Source organism: Odontomachus brunneus, unplaced genomic scaffold, assembly GCF_010583005.1.
Source record: "Odontomachus brunneus isolate Ranch 3 - 2012 unplaced genomic scaffold, Obru_v1 Obru_scaffold_036, whole genome shotgun sequence".
NCBI lineage: Eukaryota > Metazoa > Arthropoda > Insecta > Hymenoptera > Formicidae > Odontomachus > Odontomachus brunneus.
The window spans coordinates 1,541,210-1,565,848 of NW_022639486.1; the positions used below are offsets into that span (position 1 = coordinate 1,541,210).

The following is a 24,639-nucleotide window of genomic DNA, read 5'->3' on the forward strand; positions in this document are numbered from 1 at the left end:
AGTTTACGTTGTCTATATGTAGATGTAAAATATTATAATTTACATATAAACGTTCAACCTTGAGATTAATCCTCAAACATCGACGAGGTGCTATTAAACGTCAACGATAAAATATCCGATATTTGAACAACTAGCTTATATCTCGGGTTTAATTTTACGATTTATTGTTATCCACGTGTTTAATAGATACGTATAGACATCTATGGCACAAAGGGACATGTAATATATGGTCTGTTCATTTCAGCTGCATTGCTGAACTGCAATAAATTAGAGTGAGAAAACATATACTTGTCTCACTTTAACTTATTGCACCAGTTCAGCAATGCAGCTGAAAAGAATAGACCAATTACCAACCAGATGTTTATAATATTAGTTGGTCGGGACTGTGTTGGTAATGTCGGTGCTCTGCAATTATCTAGAACCTCCCTGGGTTCCATTTGGCAGTCACGAAACTTTACTCAGAACTGACGGTCTTTAATATTACCTCGTCGGTGGTTCCGCATATACGAGAACCGTGCATTTGCGTGCATTGCGGCTTGCATCTCCGGGGGATGCATCTTGGTGTGCTCGGGCTAATCGGGAAGCAACGAGTTCATAACGGATAACTGCAGCTTTCATTAAACTCTATTAACGCTAATTACAGAATAACTGAAGACTAATTACAGAATAACTACCGCACATAAGTAAGCGTATATGGGCCTGTGGCGAGGTCGGTTAATAAATGAGTTAATTTAGACAACCGCGCTCGGAACAGCAAATCTTACTTTGGGGACCAATTAAAATTTCGGTACGCGTTCGCGCGTGCAATAATTTTTTATTATATTGTAACTGCGGATAAAGCTCCATAATACAGAGCTGCTATAAACAGGTGCGCAATATTTTGCAAAACAAATCGCACGATCGAACGGAATATCGCACGGATGGTTTTGTTCACAAATAAACAATTTTATGCATTTCGATGATTTGCAAATAAACGCCGCTTAATTCGATATTTCAGTGTATGCTCTTCACTATAGAATACAAACACGCAAATTCCATACGCATGTATGGAATTTCTTCGTGATTGGCAGTTTGAGGATCATCTCATGTAATCGGATGCTAAATGCTGTTCGACATGCGTCGTTTACATTTAGCATACGGTGAAATTTCTCTGTGATATTTGATGAACGGATCTTCTCGTCTACACGGTGGTAAATACCCGGTTCAACATGGCTGTTTCGTCTTGAGAACGGAAAGAGAATCGATGAATCGCATATCGTGCGATCTCTTTGTGGATGCAGTCGGACACGTTAATACATCTAAAGAGGGGAGGGGGGAGGGGGATAATATTAACGCGGGCGATTGCACCGCGACATACGGAATCGCGCGCGCATATTTCGCCGTTGACCTGGCGTCGAATCGAGACACGAATATCGCGTTTAGGCCGCGAAGGAAGCTCGGTACTCGGTAAATCGACAGCGGTTTGACTCTCTTTACGGGCGGCTAATCGTATTCCGCTGAGCGCGATCCCGAATTCGCGTAAAGTATCAGATTTCACCGCGGCTATGAAGTTCGGGACCTTAAGAGAAGTGCCGGGAGTTTTACAACTTTTATCGCGGCCGTGCAATATCTGCGGGGATATATTATCGAATTTCCATACCGAGACGTTCCGCCCTTCTGAATAAGGTAGGATTTACCCGAGCTTTTATAACCGGCTGTAACTCAAAGCTGTGCATTATCAACCTCCCGAGACTCTTGGTCATCACCCTCGACCCATCGTTATTATGTAATAATACTTGGACACAAAAGCCGCGTAAATACGTTCCCTCGAATTTTCTCGAACAATGCGACGTCGTGCGCGCTGAATTTGACGTCAAACGTATGCATTTCGTTTCGTTTTCTGACGCACGCGATAACCTGACTCTTCGGACGAAAAAAGAGTGCGCTGCTTCGGCTTTTCGTGATTTACCCTTGTTTCGAAGATTGTTTGCAACGTACGACGATATCTCGAGATATTATTCCCGATGTGTTTACGTAAGAACACAAAGACCAAACGAACAACTATATGCCTCGTAGATCTTTTAAACATTAGAGATGTATTCTAAAAATATATTGTAAAGTTTGATATATTGTATTTTGATATATTGTATAGTAAAAGTGAAACAGGAGACGCATACGTAGTACTTTTATACATGCTTTATCGCAGATTTAAATCCATCTGTTAGAGTCCATTTTGATACGCTTTCATTTTTAAAAAATGCTAACTCTGCAGCGGTCGATCGATCGTAAAGTTTTTAAATTCCACGACTTTGTCTATATCCCCGTTTTAAAATCTGGATTTACGGACTATGTCGTGGTTACTGCATGGCGGGCTGATAATTTTGCGGCACGCGTATATTTTTTTTATCTGTTTATTTGAAGGGATACTGTTTTCAGTGTAGACTATTTTGAAATATCGTTAAAACATATATGAAACGTACACGGTGAATAGAAACATCGCGCTTCGCAAAACAAAAAAGATATTGTCTTTTATCACGGGATATTGTAAATGTAGTTATGTTTTACCAGTTAAGTAGAGAAACTCACGATACCGCGCACTATTGATCCCCAAATTCTTTCCAAGTAATCTCGCACTGTCATCCTTCCCGACTTCACGGTTCTGAGTAAGCAACGACTCGCATTGACCTCGAGATAATCAGTCGTCTGTTAGACACGCTTTTGTTAGAAATAGGATTATTAAATTTATCGGAAAAATAATCGAGTACCTACACCATTCGTGAAGGGTAAAGAAAATATTGACATAGCGGCGGCCGCGTCAACAATTTCCCGGCGGGCACGTCGCCGTTCGTCGACGAAACTGACGACTTCGATATAATTACGGGGGAGCGATCAGATTTCACGCGCTAACGAACATCGCGAGTTTTCCAATTTGCTACGTCCCTCGTATATACTTACGACGTAAGGCAAGGATCATTTCCGATATGAGTGATACGGGCGGACGGAGTGTTGATATAAAAAAAAAGTCCCCGTCCTCACCGCCATTAGCTCGCTGATAAATGCTAACATGTATCGCGTCGCGTAATAAATGTCCCCGTCGGTTTCCATAAATTTCGTATAATTCCCAGCCTACCTCGTATCAGCGATGAAGTATCGTTCCAAGTATCGCCTACGATTAGTTCGCCTGCTCCTTTCGTGACAGGGATCCCGTCTAATTACCATAAAGATTCACGTTAACTTCGATTTCATTGTAGTAATTAAAGTTTTTTTATGCGAAAGCGCGGCGTTATTTTGACTCATTTGTAGTCGAAGCTTTCGGGGAGGGATTCTTGGTATTATATAAAACTTGCCCATTTATTATATCACCTAATGATACCGCAGCACTTCCACGCTACTTCGAAATTAGCCGCGCGCAATTTTTTGCAGCTTTCGATTACGGTATTTTCGGAGATGTATATCCATCCAGTTGCGAGCGAACGCGCGGCGCGTACGATGTAACATTACCTTTGAAACGCTAAACAGTTACCGCGCATATGTGCGCTAATTGAACTCGAATATCGTTCTCTGTACGCACGCTGTTTGATGATATTTCTGATATTCGTGTAGTGTATCGTTATTTCTCTTGACGGATTAATTACTGACAGCTCGTTGAACGCCTGATAATGCGAAAAATTCTACGCAACCATTTTTTGTGCCGCGGCTCGCTGTTGCATAACGCGCGAGAAAAATCCACTGGGAATATTAATAATTAATGCACCGGTTGTGTGATGACCAACGTTATCATATAATAATTAATTTACGATATGTAATAATTAATTCTTGTTGGACAGTCGTAGGAAAAGAGATCCGAGAATATAACATATTAATAGGCGCACTATAAATGGTTCGCAATTTTCATCAGTGTAGACGAGAGAACCTTATAAATAATATATATTATTACAATTATAATTCATATTGCGCATACGACGGATTGCTTTAATTAAATCCAATGCCAAGAATCGTCCATTAAAATTTTCACGTTAAATACGATGGACGTAAATTTGTATGTTTCCGGAATTTAGCTGATTCCGGAATTAATATGCGATTTTTTCCGAAATTGCATACATGTACAGATAAGTATTAATAAATTCGTTCGGGTCTTTGTTATTCCATGATATTAATAGCGATCGACTTTGTTATTCCATGATATTAATAGCGACAGATTGGTTAGGTGAAAAGACGCGTCGTCTGGAATTTAACCTTGATAACAAGCATCGAAGCTGCCGCGGAACCTTTTAGGCCAGACGTTATTAAATTATCCTGACTTGACCCACATTCAACGTACATGTCCTTTTCTTTTTTACCCGAGACATGTCGGTGCAAGACGTTTCGCCGGCGATCAGTAGTGACTTTTAAATGCGGCAACACCTCGCCGCGACACCCGGTCTCGAAACTTCCGCGAAAAGTAAGGGGAACCGAAGTGCAGTCGATTGACACGTAAAAACCGACGGTGACCCGATTTCCCAACTCGTTTTCCGTCGGAAGAAACGGTCAGGGAAAGGGGGCGCTGGAGAAACGGGCGGCGAATTCAGATTAACGTTTATTAATATGCAAGCGCGAAACTTAGCCGCGGTGCCAAACAACGAGCTAATTTCCACGGAGTCGCTTGACTTCAAAACAAGCAATTGTCAAGTCAATGTTTCCAAGAATTAGGTCATTTCTAACCCGGAACCCGAAACTCGCGTCTCTCATGCAACCTGTCAGGCTCGATCTCATCGCGGTCGAGTTAATCGTCTCTCTGAGTTCGCCCTTAAGTCTTGCGAATCCCGCCGTCGCAACGAAGTCTTCGCGCACGCCGGCGAGCGCGTCTTTCTCGATAGGGCGAAAGGGCGTTCGTTAATTGGGCGAGTCGTGAAGGGTAATTCAGGAAACGGGAGTCCCCCTTCCGGGTGAGACTTGGTTCGCGCGGCGGACAAGGCACCGCGGATTGTTAAAACAAATCCTTTGTAGCGGGCGCGAGGTAATTCCGTTAATTGGACTCTGAGGGGCGAAGAAAGCGCAAACATCAGGACCTTGCGTCGAGGTGGACGCCAATCTCGCTCCTCCGTTTGCACAGTCGCGCGCAAATCTCCAGCGCGACAAAGAAGTGTCGATTATTTATTTAGTGCCGAGGAGGCCGCCGCCGGTGCGACGGCGACGAGATTCGGTGTAACGACAATAGGAAAGAAAGCGTCGTTAGTCGCGATGGAGGATGATAAAAACATCGTCATTCGGATAGATCCGTGAGGAAAGTTTCGCAACGACATCGATCGAGGAGTGATCGAGCGTTTCGAAGTCGCGTCGCGTTACATCTTCTGATAACAAAGAGATCAAAATAATCTTGTATATATCGACGGTGATAATATACGAGGAGAAAGATAGATAGATAGAAGCGAATTTCGCGCCAAGTTTAGTGAAGTTAAGAAAGTCAGGGATCTAAAGAATTGATAACTTCGGTGTTAGAAAATACTACGTCAGCAAGCAATTATTAAATAGCCTTGATTGATTAAACCTGCAATTTTCGAACTTCGGGGTCCTCTCAAGTGATAAATGACTTGACGTTATTTCCACGCCTCGTTCTCTCCCCTTCTCATCTTATTCGCCGTTCATGTTGCCTCCGCGTCTACCGTGAATGTAACTATTGTTGATATTACTATTTTGTTGATATTATAGCTGAAAGTAACACAATAAATCTGTTATATTCTTTACAAAGTTGTTCTCTTTATTTATTAAACTTTCCATAATGTATATTTTCAGTTTTTGGGTTAATGGGCGTTAAATTCTATTGCATTGTTGAAACTTCGAAAATTTCTGCATGGAAAGTGAATACTCCTCATTAAAATTTAATATCGTTGTATAGAAAATCAAATAACAAGAATAAAATTTGAAGCTGTGAAATATAAAATAATTTGGCATATATACTCGATAAGCTTCTGCAATAAACTATTAATTTACACTTTTTAAACGATGTTCGCGCGGATGACGCGGGAAATCCTCTATCTGTTTACTGCAGATCCCTCTCGAACGTGCACGCTTCGCAGTTCATGAGAAGTCGATTGTATGCAGTAATTTATCATCCGCCTGCAGGTGATCTTGTATTCTCGAATTCACGAAGCATGCAAGATACGTCTTCATTTACGGAAATGTCGATGATGACTCACGTATAACGTAAATCTGATACGATAATTCGCGACATATACGCAGTGTATCACTCGCGAATTACACCAGCTCTGTGGATATTTGACAATTTGTATATATATATATATATATATATATGTATGTGTGTATGAAACAGATTATATTTATATAAATCTTCGTATTGAGACTTCTCAATTAAATTCTCTGCAGATTTATCTCACCGATCGTGTGATTTCGTTGAAAGAAAGCATCGGTTGTTCGGCGGCCAGAACTTGAATTGTGATCGGAGATGAAAATAAATTTCTACTTGCATCTCGCGGCGAGGATTACAAATAATTAATGTGCCCATCAATTTTCGTGATCGCGGCCATTAGTTGATTTGATTGAATGGCTCATATGCGACGATGTACAGTCGCTATGTTTGAAAGTATTCCAAATTTGCGGGATGTCATTACTTGCGCCGCGGGTGCAAATAACAGATCGTACGAAGAGCCAACGTGGCTCGCGAGATGAAATCTTTGCGTTCGAGACTCTTGGTGCCGCATTCGGGTTAATTAGCGTCTCGTGGTGATGCGAGTTTCGCGTATTTCTCGAGCGGGACGAAGTAGGTAATAGCAGGTAATCGATAATATTGATAACGTCGCGCCAACAATCGCGCATCGCTCGTGGCAAACGAGCAAAGAAACGTCGGTCCATGACGTTCGTATTGTTGCTGAACCGTGTAACTTAGATAATTGATGATATCCGTTGGGGATCTCAGTCGTTGTTAGTTACGTGATTAATACGTATTGTGGAATTATTTTCACGTAACGGAACTGTAGGAAATATTCAGAAACTAGGGAGAGCGCGTGAGATTTTTACAAAATCTATTTCTATGATTGAACGAGTGAGAAAGTTTCTGTTGACTCATCGACTCATGGTCTGACCAAAGTTGACTTACTCTACTTTCAAAGCGAGTGATTCTACATCTTCTGAATTTCCTATAAATTTTAATTTCTAACACTGATTAGTTTGAACTATAGTCCATACATAATCCATCATTCTCTTTATTGGTCAAGAACGTAGCTTCTTCGCACGCTTGCGAAATGTGCGCGCGAAATTTTCGAAATATCGACGTCGTCGTAAATATCGAGATTTAGATGAACGATGACAAGCCCGAGACAAGCTTAAGCATCTAGTCGAGTCACATGCCGGAATATTCCATTCCATCCGGCGCCAGCCAGAAGCGGAAACAAGAAGACTGCGGAGTCGCACTGAGAAGCGGAAAAGTTACGTCGCTTTTTCGCAGTCGATCGCAAACTCGGAGACGTCGAGCTTACATTGGTTATTCTTCGCGATTGGACGGCGTCAAATAAGTTGGATTGAGAAATGTAAAGGACCGTTGAGGCGGAAACGCAACAGACAATCAGAAGCGGAAGCGCGAGGAGATGTCGAAGAAATGTCGGAGCATCGCGGCGGAAACTGTTCAAAAACTGCCTGAGAAACGCTGCAACTTTGACGCCAGCAGAGTGTATAAACTCGCGACTATTACCGGCGGCGTAGGAATTGGGAAGACGGAGGCACCGGATGGCAGCGATGCAAACATAAATACGTTACTCAACATGTTTACGGGTTATCGGCGTTGAAGCATTACGGAATCGAATTGCCAGAAACGCATTCTTTGCACGTGGTTTCGACCTTTGCATTTTCTGTTAAAGTGCCCATTCGAACTCTCTTCGATAATAGGATTAATCTATATAGAATAGAAAGTCTGTCTGTCTGTCTGACAGTATGTGTGTGTTCCCTATACGTTCCTGAACTCTTTGACTCGATCTAGGTCAAATTTTGCATAGTTAGGACCCTACGGAAAATATAGGCTACATGAAATCTGGCAGCCTACTTTCTCTCCTTGATTTCATCCCTTTGACACTTTGTGATAATCCGGGGGATGCTGGGGTGATTTTAGCTAGTGAAATATATAGAAAAATTACCTTCACGAGCACAAATAGACTGAAATTTTTTCAGTCGCAGTACCGCCAAATTCAGCAACGAATATGTCACCGACTTTATCGTCTAGACTGCACACTCAGAAGGGACTTTTGTAAGATACTCTTGTATCAAGAAGAAAGCGTAAGACTGTTACAAACGTCGACTGATTTATCGGGAATCCGCTCGTGCATGGTCACGCGTCTCACGTCGTGGTATAATCGTCGTCGTCGCCCTCGCTGGACACGCGACGCGGAAAAGCGGAGCGTAATGCCGAGACGGAGAAAAGGGAGCACAAAGGAGAATCGTGCCATCGGAGCGTTAACCCTCGTCCGGGCGACCTCTTTTTCTAATCAGAAGAAAAAGCTGGCTTCTTGCTGGAATATTTTACCTATATTTTTCATAATAATCACCGGCAAAAGAGGATTGAAAAATGTTTCCCTACGCATACCGTCTTCTTACGCCGCGTAGACGACCCTTTTAACGGATGTTCTTCGCTATATTCTCTCTTCTTCGAAGTAGGGACTGTTATTTAAAGAAATTGATTTTTTTTATACTGTTGCGTTTCCTTTTTTCATCCGATCCATTATCGTAGGATTATCGTTAGATATCGCGTGGGTTGAGAGAAGTTCCATCGTGCTAAAGACAACGATGACTACTATTTTTTCACTTTCTTCTATCGCTGTACTATTTCGGCGCACTCCATGACGTAGTCGCGTTGTATCGCACAGCCGATTGGGTAGTTGCACTTTCGTTCTTCAGGTTCATCACCTTGCGCCCCCTCGCAAGCTTTTATCGTTGAAGCAACGTAGAAATAAAACAGCGGGACTTGCCGGTCGGTTAAATCGTGTTTCATATCGCGCGTCTCGAACGTATATAGCGGCATCTTCCTGAACGCGCCAGACTAACGCGACAACTACCTTGATTTGAATACGAAATTCATCCAAAAAGTCATCGTATTAATCATTTTTTGGTTCTAAATAACGTTTTCCTTAATTACTTGTACAATACGTATAAACAAATTCAAATATATCCTATATATATTCTTATTTTATTTTATACTTGACAAGTTCTCTGATAGCAAATTTTTGGTGGCTGCTCTGCGCAAATGAATCTGACTACTTAACAAGTTGACATATTTCGCTGCTTTAATTTAAAATTGCTTCTATTTCATTGGAGAAAAAAGAAGAACATCCCCGAGGCCGGTCGGTGCCGGCCTCCGGTCCGGATGGTATCCTCTCGCATGCGGCCCTCTGTTGACTGAAGCGCCTTAAGTCAACGCCGCCCACGGTCTGGCACGCGGCCTCCAGCGCGCGCCAAGACGAAGAGGAACGTACGTGCGAGGAGATGAGAGACAGAAGAAGAGAAAGAGAGAGAGAGAGAGAGAGAGAGAGAGAGAGAGAGAAGAGAAAGAAAGAGAGAGAGAGAGAAGAATGCTGGAGAAGGGTGGTACATGGAGGGATATTCGCGAGCGATAGGGATGAACGACGAGGGTTGCGGGGAAGTGCGAAACGACGCGAGACTGGTGGATGTAGGTGCGACGATGATGGAGCGAGCGAAACTGCGAGGGAGAGAAACGTGCGAGAGAGCGAGTGGCGGCGAAGGGTTCAAGTATAAGGATACCGAGGCATGCGCCGTCCTATCATATTGATCTCGCCATAGTAACGATTCTCTCTTCTCCGACGATGTTGGGATGCACTATAGCCGCGGGAGGAAGAGGGATACCGAAGAGTGAGGAGTCGTGCGGGAAGCTCGGAGGGGAAGGGTGGAAGTTGAGGGGTTAGGGGGGACAGGTCGTACCGCATGGTGTACCACGCCACCCCACGATGCGCGGATGTGGGCCGCTGAGGGGTTGAACGCGAGCGAGAGCGCGAGGTAGAGTGCGCTGGTGGTTAAAGAGAAAAGGGGAGTAGTGGTGGGAGAGTCGGAGGGGGCAGAAGGTATATGTGACGAGAACAAGAGCGAGCTAGAGGGAGAGAGTGGAAGGACGGGGTGGAGGACTGCGAGAGACGGACGAACGGCGTCGGTGATCGAGGTAGAACGACGATACGGGGTGCAGAGTGGCGGAGAGGGGTGGGATCGAGACGCACGGCGACTGGCAGGTGTACATGCTAGGCTAGACAGAGAGGGTGGGAGCGACAGAGGGTTGAGAGTGAAAGAAAGGACAGAGATATCACGAGCAACGGAGAGCAGAGGTGGTGAACGGTGGCGGTAGGCTACCCACAGAGCTAGCGCCAAAGCGAGCCGAGGCGGCGGTACCGCGCGGCGCTGCAGCCAAATGAGAATCAGTCCAGCGTTGGTCGCCGGCGAGGCCGCATCTGGCAAGCTCCCTAACGGGAGGTAGTGATAAAGAGTAGTAGTCTCGCGACTGAGATTAGAAAGAGGGCCGCGCGACGCTCACGTCTCTCTCGGTAGCGGAAAAGGGAAAGACTGATCGGGGGGATATGTCCTCGCGGTGCTGCCGATCGCGCGCGCTCCGGGATCCGCAGTATCGAGGGTGAACCTCTCTCACAGCCTCAACCGCCGTTCACCCTGACCCGATGCAGTAGCGAGCAAACGCGGGAAGTCCGAGCAACGGAACGAGAACCGATGATCGGACTGCGGTCGCGTTCCTGAGAGCGCTGAATCTTCGTACACACAGCACGCGCAAGATAGCTGCATCGAATTTTCCGGCGTTAACAAGTTGCGATCGCCGACAAATTGGTCGTGTTGGCGATCGAGACTCGACCGATATATCACTTCCCTGCCGCTCGTGATCGACGTGATCGTCGCCGAGACATCCTAGACGGACCAAGAAGAAAGAGAGAAGCGACTCGAGAAGGTAGACGACGGGATTTGCGTCCAGTCCAGGTGACTGGACCCAAACTGGAAGAAATGTTCGCGCTGCTGCCCGACGATGCCGTGTCGTGGTGCAGACCGTCCGGACCATAGTGCGTGCGAGCTGTACCACTCGGTACAGGATAGCGGACAGATCCGGAGCACCGCTGCTGCGTGGAGGAGACGGTCACGTGCCCCTGACAGAATTAGAACGATGCACCTGGCGAGCCCGGTGCAGGTGCGACCTGGCGGGCCTTGAGGATCCGCGATCGCTTCGTTTCCACGTCAAGCGGCTCGCCAAGGACAGCTGATCGTTTACTCCAGGTCTGACTCCAGGTCGAGGTTCGTCCTCGCTCGACGCGCCTACAGCCACGTGCGAGGACGAGCGGCGGACGCGCGGCGACGAGGTGGTTTGGGAGGGAGGAGGGGAAAATCGGCAACGTGGAGGAAGTGGTGCACGGTCAGGCGGTCATCGAGGAAGGAGCAGCCTCGCTCCGGCTCCTTCGTGAGCAAACATGAGACGGTGGACGCTCGTCGCGGCGATAGCCCTGGCTGCATCGGGTGAGTGACACCTTCCTCCATGAGGAGAGCGTGGTGTCTCTCCCATTTAATCCGATCACGTCCCACTTTCCAGACGGGATCTCTCTCGTTCTGACGCTCAATCACGACGCGAACTCGTCCACCGGTTAGCTGCAGTCTCGCTAAATGATCGGCTAGCTATATCTTTACCTGCGGATACGCGTCTCTTTAAATTTCCATCACGTCCTACCTCTCACTCGCCCTTCCACAAGTGTCCGTCGACGTCACGACGCGTCATTCGTTGCTCCAAGCTTCGTCTGCTCTCTCTCCCTCTCGCTTTCTCATTTTCTTCCTTTCTGACGAATACAAACGCACGATGCGGACGAAGAGAAATGATATCTCCTTTGAATTTTGAATATATTCTGGGCATATAAACGCGTTCTATTTCCTCTCTGCACCGGCGAGTTGTTTTCGAGGATAATTAAAATTCTCGCTGGTCTGCTCCAGTGGTAACCAATGGTAACCAGTGGCGCCGACGTTTCGTTTATATCTTCGGTGATGTCATACACGATTCGCTTCTACCATAAGGATTTTCCTCTTATGATGCTGGGCGATATTGATGCATGATGACTTGCTTGACGCTCGATCGGAAATGTCACATCGATATTGCAACTCGTATTGGAAACTTTTATTTTCTAACGCAGGCCATCAACTTTACTCAGGAATTCCTTATCGTACTGTTCTCTCGAAACTTTACGAATCTCGGCCCCTTGTCGTTCGCGATATTTGCGTACAAAGGCTAAGGGGGCGAGTTGAAGAACGAGAATAGGTGAAATTCTTCAAGGTTGTAGTCCGTGAATTTTGATTTCGCAAGAATGTTCGTGGCGATTAATCATCTTTTCAGCATTGCTCACGCCGTCTATTCCGGAATTCGCACGAATCTTATATCGTGAATTTCTTTAAGTTTATTACTTAGATTGCAGCTGGCGGATTTCGCTTCTGCGCTGCACGCTTGTCACAATTTCTCGCGATTTTCTTTCATAATATTCTTGTTCTCTTTTTAGGAAACAGGGGCGAACATATTTTGCAAAAGTGCTCACTAGCACGCTTCATCTTCTTGATATCAGTAGTTATATTTCTCCTTCTATGTAATTAGTTATATTTACTCGACGTTATTATTCAAATTGTAATCGAGTCTTTAGATCGCGATGCTGCTCGTGATTTATGCGAAATCGTTCACCCTGGAATCTCGTTTCCAAAAATCGCGCCGCGCGAGTAAGTTTCTTCAAGGTTGCCTTATAAGAGTGAGGTGTAGATTGAGGATTGAGGAAAGGGGAAATTTCGCTTTCGAACGAGGGTGCTCGTCGCGCAAGCCTTCATCTCTTCCACGTCGCTCATTCGCTTCCGGCATCGGTGCGAGCGTCTCGTCGAGTTTCGAGCTTTGAATGGAGCAGGCAGATGTAGAGCGCCGCAATCCCGGGAGGAGAAACAGAACGCGTGGGGCAGAGGCGGCAGGGTGGCCAGGGGAAGAAGGGAGGACGCGGCGTTTCAATATTGACGTCAACCCGCGACGCTTCCAGAGCGACGCGACGTCTCGCGCCTCGTTAGTAACACGTTGATGCCACCAGCTGAGAGTCGAAACACACGCGCATGCCGCGCGCCAAATCTCCGTCGCGCAAATATTTGCGCCGATAGTGTTTTCGTTATGTCGCATTCGACCGATCGCGTTGTCTCGACATTGCTGGGCCACTTCCGTTTCTGTTCTAAGATCGCTTGTCTAGGAAACGGCGGTGGGATGACGGAGTACCGGTATTCCGCGGTAGGACGCGCGCTCACGCACATATACATACACATATACATATTCATTGATTGCTGGTAACGCGAAGCTTACGAAATTAAGGAAGCGGGACGTAATAATGTAATGATAAACGCGGTGGAATACGGAGATACGAGTGAAATTCTTTATGATCTTTTTACAAAATTGTTTTTCTAAAGTACATCGTTTTATGGGAAAAAAAGAATCACACGTACATACATGCGTGGGCTGACTTCACAAAGGGCTAGATTACAGAAATTTTCTTAAAAAATGTTACTACTATAATCTCTCGTATTTCGGCTCGGTCGACCTGCTCCGTGGAAATATTCTCGCGAGAATTATTCAGTTCGGTGGTGTTTTATTAAAAAATGACGGTTACTTCCTTTCAAATTTAAATGCAGTATGACCGCCCGTCTCGTCGGAAGCAGTCGTAATAAATTTAAGCGAAATATAAATTGCCGCGGCCACTTGATTCCCGTGCTCGTCAAGGACGTCCCCTGTCGCACGCCGCGGTGCGTTAATTAATTACACAATGTCCCCGTTATAAATAATAATCGTTCAATTGCTTGCCGCTCGATCGCGTTACAGCGGCGCGATATATTTCCGCGCTGAAAAACAACGCGGAAGTCTCATTATGAGAGTCTGCCGGTGTGTTGGACGCGATCGAATGGTGACATTCGTCGTTGCAGTTGCGGCACGTCAAAAGCTGTCTCGGCCTGCGCTACCAAATTGTGCATGTAGCCCCCATGTAAAATGTAAATTAGGAAGTTACCCACCTCGTCCACGCGTGTCGGGAGGTCGTCCTGCCATGACGTATCGTGTTGATTAATTAGCATCCCACCGCCAGCTGTACAACGGTTTCCCGTGCTGGTCCATCCGGCGCCGTTGCCGACGCCGCGCCAGTCGGAATAGAAAATGGTCGCAAAAATCGTAGTCATCCCACACTGCAAGAAGAGCACGGGAGGTGTTCTTTTGTGAGTGATTAATGTGCATTTTCGTCTCGCTGAAGCGATCGATTCTTCTTCTTCCAAGGGAGAAATCTTTGCATGTAAAACTTGAGAGATTTGCGAGCAACGCGCAGCAGCTATTCTACGAAGGTTAATAGACGTCTCCTCGATTAATTAAAATATCAATATGATTAATAGTTCTCACTATATCTCGTCTGCTCTAAGAGACCAGAAAGAAAGAAGACGAAATTTATAAAGTGGAAGTATCAGGGATTTTCTCGATGTGGTGTGTTGATTGATTGGAACTTTGCGTTGCGAACGATGTTCGTTCATTTTCGTCTTTTCAGTGGACAATTACGCCTTCCGGGTCTTCTGCAAGGATCTTTGACGTATTCGTTCACGCACGGCACATCAGCCATCTCGTCGCATCGTGCGTTTGGAACAGTCGGTGCCGTACAGAGCGAAGTACGGAGGGAAGAAACGCGCGAAAGACGTGAAAATCGCATCAAAACATCTTTCGAGTTTCTCGTATTAATCCCTTGATTGCGACATTCTCACTCCGTTACCATCCCCGTAATATTCCCGTTCGGACGGGATTACTATATCACAAAGTAAAGAAAGCTGGAAAAGATGGCTTTGCAGTAGAAACACCAGTCCCCAAAGGATTAACTTTATACAGAGTGTCTTAGACCGACGCAATTCCCTTTAATCTAGATACTGCGCGAGCAATCCAAAAATAAGTCGTGTTTAAAGTAAACGTTACAGACGCTACGACTTTTGGTTTTTTCTTCTGTATCGACGATGGCTTAACGTTAATTGAATAATTGCTATACTTATGCACACGCGATATGCAACGTGCTTGAACGCATATATTGAATCCGCGATTACATTTTACATGCTGCTCTATTTGAATAATTATGTAGCGTCTGTCAACTCGAGAAAAGTGGTTGATCAAAGTGGTAGGTGAGAGCCACCCTGTGTACATTTATTCTCTTGCAATAGTACTTTCCAAAATAACAATCTATTGAGTTGATTACGTAAACACAATGTAGAGATGAGATTTGTGTTGAAGTAGAAATCGTTTGGTACAGACAGAATGGCACTTAAAGTCCATCGGCTAACTGTGTTATTTTTAACTTTGGAACTTCACCGGTAATTCCAAGATTTTTGTGTAATCCTCTCTAAGAAGCTCTGTGGAAACCGTTGCTGTTGCTTGAAAATTCTAGACATTCTCGAAAGTCCGCGTAAAATCCCCCTGAAAGAATCCACCACGCTTGACGAATTTCAGCGTTTTTTGAAAAAAGTTCTCTTTGAAAAGTTGCGTATCTTAGAAATATGTTGCTCGTGTTATATTTTTTTTCAGCTCAGTTGATACACGCAGTCGAGCTTTAAACGCAGTATCTCAGAAGATAATTTTCTTCAAATAAAATTAAGTGTATCCAACGTAAGTCTGTATAAAGATTATCTCGTGTATCAACTTGCGTCTCGATGAATAAAGCGGTGGTTTTACAACGAGTTTAAGAGAACAAAACGCGTGTCGGTCGTTTTAGCGAGTAACATGTGGGTCGTATTAAATATTTCTAAAACTGTTTTATAAGCTGCTAGTTATCGGTGGACAAACGTTCACGTCGTGATACCTTTCTACCCTTTTCTGTACCTTTTTATCTTACTCTCATGATTAACCCTAAGCAGCGTATATAGCGCTTTATGTGTCCTAAGCTATAAGAGATATTCATATGATAGTGTATAAATATAAAGAGATAATTATATAAGTATATTAAGCGTGTAGGAAGTGCCCGTTTAGATTGCTTCGAGTCGCTTGACTCTACACGCCATTTCTGTATATATCGAGTGTAATTGTGATATATCAGGAATAAATCACAATTATATTTGATATCTTAGAAAATGAAATGTCGTGGTACACTGAATGTGAGTTAATTAACATGAACCTGACGAAAATATTTTTTATGCCGTCATCATGTCATATTCAGTATACAGTATATCACAACACCTATATCGTAGTTGTGAAAAATTCGTCAGTGATCCTTCTGACATTTTTCACAATCTGTAAAGGATCCGTCGACGGTTCATCGTCCACCACTTAGGGTCACACGATCGCGACGTCGCGTGCAAATTGGACGCGTCGTGACGTCCGATCGGAGGCTCACGTGTCGTTCGTCGCATCACCTCGTGTCATGGTGACCTCCGGGCGATGCTAGGGGGTGTTTAACTCTGCAGTGCGCACAGGTGACAAACTCCTTTGGACCTAAATTTTCTTTTTAGTACTTTCCAGTTGATTTTTCTCGCTGATTCTCAATTTGCCAACAATTGGCTCTTGACGAGAGATAAATACAAACGAAGCAGACTTTAGACCGAACAGATGCAATCCGCGTGCGCTGCTGGGTTGAAAATCACAGAATATCGATACTTTTACTCAGCCGATATTGATTACAAGTATTGAGACTTTATTTCATATCCTTCTTATCTCCTACATTCAAGAACTACAGTTATTACATCGATAGTATCAGAGTGTGTTCCACCAATACCCATCATTTGATACTGTTCCCAAGACTATCAGATATTGTAAAAATTGATAATATCTGATATTTGTGGCTAAGATACTAACTAACACAAGTGTCTATGCTTACCTAGATTTCCCCCAGAAGTATCGAATTTCCTCGAGTATCGTTGTAACGTTTGCCGAGGTGCGAACACTGATACGTCTTGGATATCACTTATACTAACAAAGTATCGATAATATTACGATCGAAGTATCGTAAGCATTCCTAGAGGTCCCATGCCGAGCTACCTGCAGGGTGCACGCAGATGCGTGGGCGTACGAATGTGGGTGTGCAGCGTCGGAGAGTATCGAACGCGCGGCTAGCCGAGGAAGAGGACACTGCACGCTCGCACGTGCGCACATGTATGCACACATGTACGTATACATACACGTACGTACGTATGTACATACGCACATACGCACGCGTTCATGCGTTCACGCACCTGTGCACTCACATGCGCGCGTTGCGGAGACGTCCGTCCTGCGAAATCGGCCATCATCGAGAGAATCCGCAATTACTGACAGAGAAGTGAGAATATGTATGTTCGCGACGGTGATATATATTCCTACCGGGATCGCGCAAGATTTCATATCGCATCTGCATCAGTTGACATGCGCCTGAGATATTTGACAGATTAGAAAAATGATCGAGACCTCGCTGTGGAAGCTCTGACGGCGGAAGTTCAATCCGCCTGCAGGCAGTCTTGTAAAATTGAGAGTCGGTAGAGATAAGTTATCTTCGTCGATATCGATGTAACGCGGAAGCTAAATCTCGAGTCCGTTTGAAACCTCGCGCAACGCAACATTGACGATTTCATTATTTATGTTATTTCTGTTATTTACTCGTGCGAACGCTGCTAGCGGTAATGACTCGTCTGACGAAAATTAACATTTATTATTATTCAATTTGAATAAATATGATTACTGACTGACGATTAAATGCGATGTATGCAGATATATCCGTCAATCAGGATTTTATTGTGGGATTATTAGTCGGAGATTGAGCTCTGTCGAACGTTTTCCACGTCGGTTTAAATTGACTTTTCATAATTAGGACAATCTAATGTATGTACATACATCGATCCATTATATTAGGACACAAATATACTAAATTGCCGACCGACTTGAACAATTTTTTTAACTAGTGACAAGATGATACAAGTAACAGTGAAACAGACAAAAATAAGTTTCTCTCAAACTTGCTAAGGAACAAATCTTTGCGCAAGTAAAACTGCTGCAGATGAGTAATTGCGGTTTCCTCTATTTCTCGAAGTCGGTCTCTGTGACGAGGTCACACCCTTAAATATTACGTGTCCCCTTTCATTCTCGCGTAAAAGTCGTCGCGTGTCTGGTCTATGCGAGAATCTACGATCACGAGTAAAAAGTTTGCCGCGGAAAGTTCGGCGACGGAGATGGCCGGTTCCTGAAGAGCGCGGACGTCTCCCTTCCCGTCTGTCTCTTTCACCTTTCCGCTTGAGGATACCCTCGAATGTCTCTCTACGACCCTCTCTTTCCCCTCCCCTTTATATCTGTCTCTTTCTCTCTTTCTCTCTACTTCTTTGTCACTCGCTCTCTTCCACTCTCGTGTTGCATGAGCGGATGCGCGATCGTGTATGTCAAGAATGAAAACTGTGCCAAACGCTGCGAGTAGCCCCGACGAAAATCAGCTTCTACGAGCAACTTCAGCTTTTACGAGCGTACCCGTCGCAGCTTGCGACGAGAACGCGTGTGTTGTCAATAATGCACACGCCCGAGCTTCGCTCCTTTTCTCTTTCTCTCTCTGTTCTTTCTCTACCATATCCGGCCGGTGAGTGAGAACACGTAACCGTTAGGAGGCTGGACCAAGTGCGACGGTGACTTGACTCTTCATCGGAGCCCCGACGAACATCTGACATTGATGATATATGAAGATACGAAGGGCGAAAGTTGAGAAAGTCCGAGGACTTTCGAGTGAATAAATAGAATGGTCTAGGAACTCAGATTTAGTTTCTGACGGTTACGAAACTCTACGGATGTATACTGTGGATGTTTGAAGCAATTAACTTGAGAGAGATAAACAAATGACAACACTGAATGCATGATATGCACATGCATTGCAGCGTATTATACGTCATTGTAATGAAATATATACGTATTTTGCGAATTTGTATTATAACGGGAGAAATATCTCCTGTAACAAACATTGAGTGATCTCGAGTGTCTGCTATATGCGCGTTTCTACTACAGGCTTCTCGAGCTTGAGCAGCGCACCACTTGTACCACTCATAGTGATATGAAAAGAAATATGACGCGTAACAATCCTTGTGAGACGAAGTAGGATTGCAAGAAAGGGAAACTCTGCGACGAACAATGTGGACTCTGTTTTTTTTTTTATTTAAAACAGATATTTAGATATTTTCTGTTTCTTTGCTCTTTTGAGAAAATGGGAATACTTTGATTTTCTTACCTTTAATGTCGAGAATGCATTTTCTATAAGATCGCTTGTCAATTCGTGTCAAGTGACGTCGAGAAATCTCGCTCGCCTTAACTGCGAACCTCGTTTTCCATACAACGGAGCGGTACAGACCGTCATTATCATATTACACGGGCACATCCCGTGCTCATTTTGCATCCCGCGACCGTCCCACTCTCGGAAGACGCGTCGCGACAACCGAGGAAACGAGCCCGGTCGACGATAGACTCCGCCACCTTCGCGCCACGGTGTCGTTAAATTCTCGAGTTTGTAATGCTTTGTTGGTGCTCGCGGATGTACGTATCCCCGTTTCGACTCACCCGCTTTCACCCCTTGCTCCTCCTCGCATCGTGTCGCGACTGCAGCGTACAATAGAGCCGAGCATTACTCGAATAAAATTGCGCTTCGGGGTAGAGATATTTGGTCAGCACATTTTACCTTATTTAAACACCTTATTTAAACACTTACTGGCGAATAATTATGTGTCTTTGTTAGCGAGCTATCCTCAAGCACCCGAAATAGAGAGAAGTAAAAAGAGCAGTTATTTTTTATCTCATTTGAAAAATTATCTCAAAATCATTATTTTGGATATGATTTAAAATAAAGTTACCCTTTTTCAAAGCTTTTTTTCTCTCTTATGAGATAGCCAATAAAGTAGCTCGAATAATTTATTATTAAAATTAATTTCTATATTATATAAATAAATATATTCCTGATTCTGTTGCTTGAATCGCGCTCTTTCTCTCGTCTTTTCTCTTTCTCTCTCTCTCGCTCTCTTTCTCTCTTACACTCTCGTCTTCTGTCTTTCTCGGGTAGCATTGTCGCCGAGAATGTCTCGCGGCGTTTATCGGCTTTGGATTAACAATGTTCCAAACTATTTCAGCCGACATAACGCAGCGACTTGCCATTGTGTCTTACCGTGTACTGTGACCTCAGTCTTCTCATCTACCAGTGGACTCGTTAGAACTTCGTCGCCAATAATGACACCACTGTCGTCATCGTCGTCGTCGTCGTCGTCGTCGTCGTTTCGCTTCGCAGAAGCGATACCGTGATCTCGATATCAAAAAGATCATCTCAAAAAGCGGGCGAAATTCTTGAGAAACACGCGACTTCGCTAATTTTCCATTAACGTGCGGCAAGCTCCTGTTTCGGGACAGTAAATTCAAACTGAAACATCATAGGGAAAAAGTAGCATGGTGGAATACAAAATTGTTTATAGATCTAATTGATAAGACAAAAGTTGATAGCGACATCAAATCAGTTGACGTTAATTGGCGCTGATTAATTATTTCATATCCGTATTCTGTGTTCGTATCATAGTGAGAAATATGATATGATTAAAGAAGAGTATGTACAAAAGACCAGCAAATCAGCGTTAACGAATTGAATATGTCAGTGCAACTGATTCTACGCCAAATTGGGAGATGATTTTTGGAATTGGCTGTATTACACACCGCATATTGTTACTTCCAATAACAGGTTCTATAATCAGACGTTGTTGCACAACGTCGTTGTGTTAATGCCATGCCGCGGTGTCTCCTTGATTAGCGTTGTCGAGACGACAGCAGTAGCTTAGATTTCCATCTTAAACCGAGCGTTTACTATCGCGGACGACTTTGACCGGATAATTGTATGTGTAGTGCTTCCTAAATGGCCTGTATCGCGAGTTTGGAGTAAACAGCGGGACGATGGCTTAGCGCGGGAACGACTTTAGTGTTTGCGGCAGGCAATCTTGCCGGGCGAATTAGTGCCCGAGTTAATTATCTTCCGCGATCAAACCGTTAGAAGGGTCAAAGGGCCCTCGTCCCTTTTGCGCGATTACTTATGTCGCCGGTGAGATCAGCTGGCGATGGAGATTAGATCGTTTCCGGTATAGCACGAGTAGAACAGAAGGTCCTTATATGCCTGTAGTACAGAAGATTAATTCTGCAATAATTTTGCGGTAATGAAGTCAGACGCTATATCTTACGTTCTAACCCTCTCTCTTAGAATTATTAGATAGATTAATTAGTAGATTTAATAATATTGTCTCATAGCACAATAAAGACTATTTTCGGTGGATACATTTGCTGAGAAAACTAAAAAAAACTAAAGAAAACTAAAAAAACTAAAGATAGCAATAAGCGACGTACAAACTTATAATAACTCTGAAATATTTTGCCGTATGCGGTCCCGTTAAAAAAGTTTATTTTGAATTGTTCAAGAGAAAGAATATGTGTATATGTGTTGAGTAAACATATATTCTGTTTCTTTCAAAACAACGGTCTTTAGAGCTTGAAAGGTTGAACGCTATTTTAACGAGGAGCATTACCGTAAGAGAGGTAACTGTTGATGTAATCAGGTCGGAGTCTCAGCACAATCAGATTAATCTTTCACGCTCCACCGACCTGATGACAAAGTCGCTTCAGCATGATTACCTAATTTACCTTATAAGAACATTCGATGCGTTACAAATTCATATGGAGTCGTTGTAGACGACCCTCCGACTGTCTAATAACCCGAACGAAAATAAGTATCAGACAATTCGACCTGAACGGACGTCTGTGAATAATCCACAGTCACCTTGTGTCTCCATTTACTGTGGCCGTGAAAAAGTATTCCCCGACGACGCAGAAGTTATATTATTTATCCGAGTCGCGGCGTGATTTGCAGATAATAGCATTATCGAGAAATATCTCAGGCTTCTGTCTGAGTTCTTCGGATATCTCGCCCTCGAAAGCTTCGAAAAATGTTCATTATCTTCATGTTTCTTTCATTAGTTTAATTTTAGTTGTCCCATAAAATTCCTCTTGGAAATGATATTTATCGCACACGAAAAGGGAATGACAAGGGAGTAGTTACAAGTTTCTTTACTAACGAATAATTTACCGTTGGTTACTCGAGATTTTACGCACGGGTAGCAGAGAGTATCTCCGAGCGCTTGTTTTACCCGAACGAGGTCGCAGAATTAGCCGTCGTATGTCGATCGACGGACGACAGGTCTTCCTATTCCCGAGGCGTTCCGTCAAAGTTCCACGTGGGTACCGGTAATGGGAGGCAATATAAGCAAACAGTTAGTTTCGGGGAGTTTCGGAAGAGGCTTTATCGTCGTTCAGGTGCAACAGCTTGCAATGCGACGTTGTTGGATCTGGAGCGGTCATCCGTGTATTGGTGCGACGAGGATACGCGATTACAGGCATACACATGGCTGCGCATAGCGCACACTCTCTTTCTCACCGTTTCTCCGTCGCATATGCACACAAAAGCTACGATATACTGGCGGCCGCTGCGGTATTTATCCGTCGAGTGTCACACCCCGTCATTTCACTCCTCGCCTCCCCTCGTTATCGACGTTTTTGCACGCGCCTTCGAGCCAGCGAGCGTGAATTTGACACTCGGTATAACAGTCGAGTCCTTTGCAGAGGAGGCAAGTAGGCGTTCACAAGAAACGTTACTTGGTTTCAAGCAAAGCTTACGATTTCCGTTACTTATTTTCAGATGTCGTTTTCGTTTTTAATATTCAGATTTCCATTACGACGCGTGTGATTCACTCGCGGAGCGCTCGCGCCAGACGCAGTCGAGAATATGCGCCATCATGAAGAGCAAGAGAAGCAATTTTCAATCTTTTTTTCAATCTTTGTTTCATTTTTTGGTCGTCGCGCGAAAGTTCAAGTGTTACTCGAGACGTTTCGGATTTTTGGTGAATAATCTTTCCTTTAACCCCATTTAACACCATTAAAGAGGCAGATAATAAGGAACTAGACGGTACTCTCGGCGATTCCTATCTCATTATGACGGCGCGACCCTCGTTCGTTTATTTCCGTGAATCCTTGCAAGAGAATTAAGTAAGAGAAGATAAAAAATAAATGTAGAATGTGCACACGTTATCTAGACGCGTCTGGCACTGCGCCGTTGATCGATGGACTATCGTTCCTCGAGCGCCAAATGATAAATAACTCATTTAGCAAGAAATATGGGTTCGTCCGATTCTTGCCATCGGGGCTTTTCGGTTGCTATTGATAAAGCGGCATGAGATGAGTGAATGGCTGCACGCGGGAGTAAGATAGGGTGGGCGAGGGGCGACGAGAGAGTGGGCACCCATCGGCCACCGTTCATCGACCGCTAGCGCTCTCATACGAGAATTTAATTGTCAGCCATACGAAAGCGAACCGTTTATCGATTCTACGCGAACGTGTCTCTCTCTCTATCGAGCGAAACCGCTGAGCGGTTTGCACGTGTTGCGCCTGCACTCTTCCAGCTGCCGCCCTCTGCAATTCTCGCCCGTGGCCGCGCTTGCACTCTTCCGGTTCTCTCTCTCTCTCTCTCTCTCTCTCTCTCTCTCTCTCTCTCTCTCTCTTCTTCTCTTCCTCTCTTTCTCTCTCTCTCTCTCTCTCTTTCTCTCGCTCTCTCCCGCGCTCTTTATTGGTTCTTGAAATTAAAACATATCGCGGTATACTTAAGTTAATGCATTTATTCCTATTACAGACATACATCCCTGTGTGCTATTGGCGTTGCCGAGCGATTAATTTATCTGTAATATTACTAAATTTTTTCTATGTCTCGCGTCTGTCGGATCAATCATTAATGGCTTTAATGGCCAGATTCACCGACGAATTTAGACTCGTTTAACCGAAAAACGGCAAAGAGGGATACTTTCTGCGTGTTGCAGCTTTTTAATTAATGGCGTCAAATATATATTTCTTGAAACGATTACAAATTAGAATTTTTTTGAAACTTATTTTTTAAATTGAATCCCGAATAGAGTTAATAAAGTATTTAACCTGAAGCTTTCTGAAATTTAGTTCGTGGGAAATTTTTTACTTTCAATCGTTTACAATTTGAAAGACTGTTGGTTTCCCGAAATCCGTTATTTTTGCCTTTCATCTATTTCAGCAGGTTGCAATTAACAATTGAACTGATAGAATGGGATTTTTTTTATATTGAAAAAGTTCGATGAAAAATAATTCCTAAGAGAGAGAGAAAAAAAAAAAGAAAGAGAAAATGTTTATCTCACACGCACATATGCTTTTACAAAGAATATAATGGACAGAGAGACAATTATCTTCATCTATGATTGCATGGCTATACGTATTTATTTATACTGAGTATATTTTATGTATTAAATATGTTGTGATTTATTATTATTCAAATTAGTTCATGCGTTATTTAATATCGTAGTAATAAAGTGATAAAAACTTTTTCGCAGGTGTAGCATAAATTACTTCTTATATTCCGTTTTAACATATGCATATTGACCATATTATTTACCGGTATTTTATCGTACGTCGCGTTGATGGTAATTTTACGCTGTTTATATAATCATGGTATAACGATGGCTTAGTGCTCTTAAGGGATCTATATCCTCGAGTACACAATAACGTTCTCTCTCTCTCTCTCTCTCTCTCTCTCTCTCTCTCTCTCTCTCTCTCTCTCTCTCTCTCTCTATCTTTCT

At 43.9% G+C, this 24,639-nt stretch overlaps 1 protein-coding gene across 3 annotated transcripts in view; it reads left to right on the plus strand.

The window, feature by feature from the left end:
• LOC116843894 (neuronal acetylcholine receptor subunit alpha-7-like) overlaps positions 1 to 24,639 on the plus strand; it is a 225,540-nt gene that overhangs the window by 751 nt on the left and 200,150 nt on the right. The window contains exon 1 of one of the 3 annotated variants that reach the window (XM_032814782.1): positions 10,299 to 11,475. The exons of 1 other annotated variant lie outside the window; for it this stretch is intronic. In XM_032814782.1, coding sequence (XP_032670673.1) covers positions 11,430 to 11,475 — 46 coding nt within the window. In that variant the 5' untranslated portion in view covers positions 10,299 to 11,429. Of the gene's footprint in view, positions 1 to 10,298; positions 11,476 to 24,639 lie in introns of those variants that run through there. One more of the 3 variants, XM_032814788.1, reaches the window with a different exon arrangement.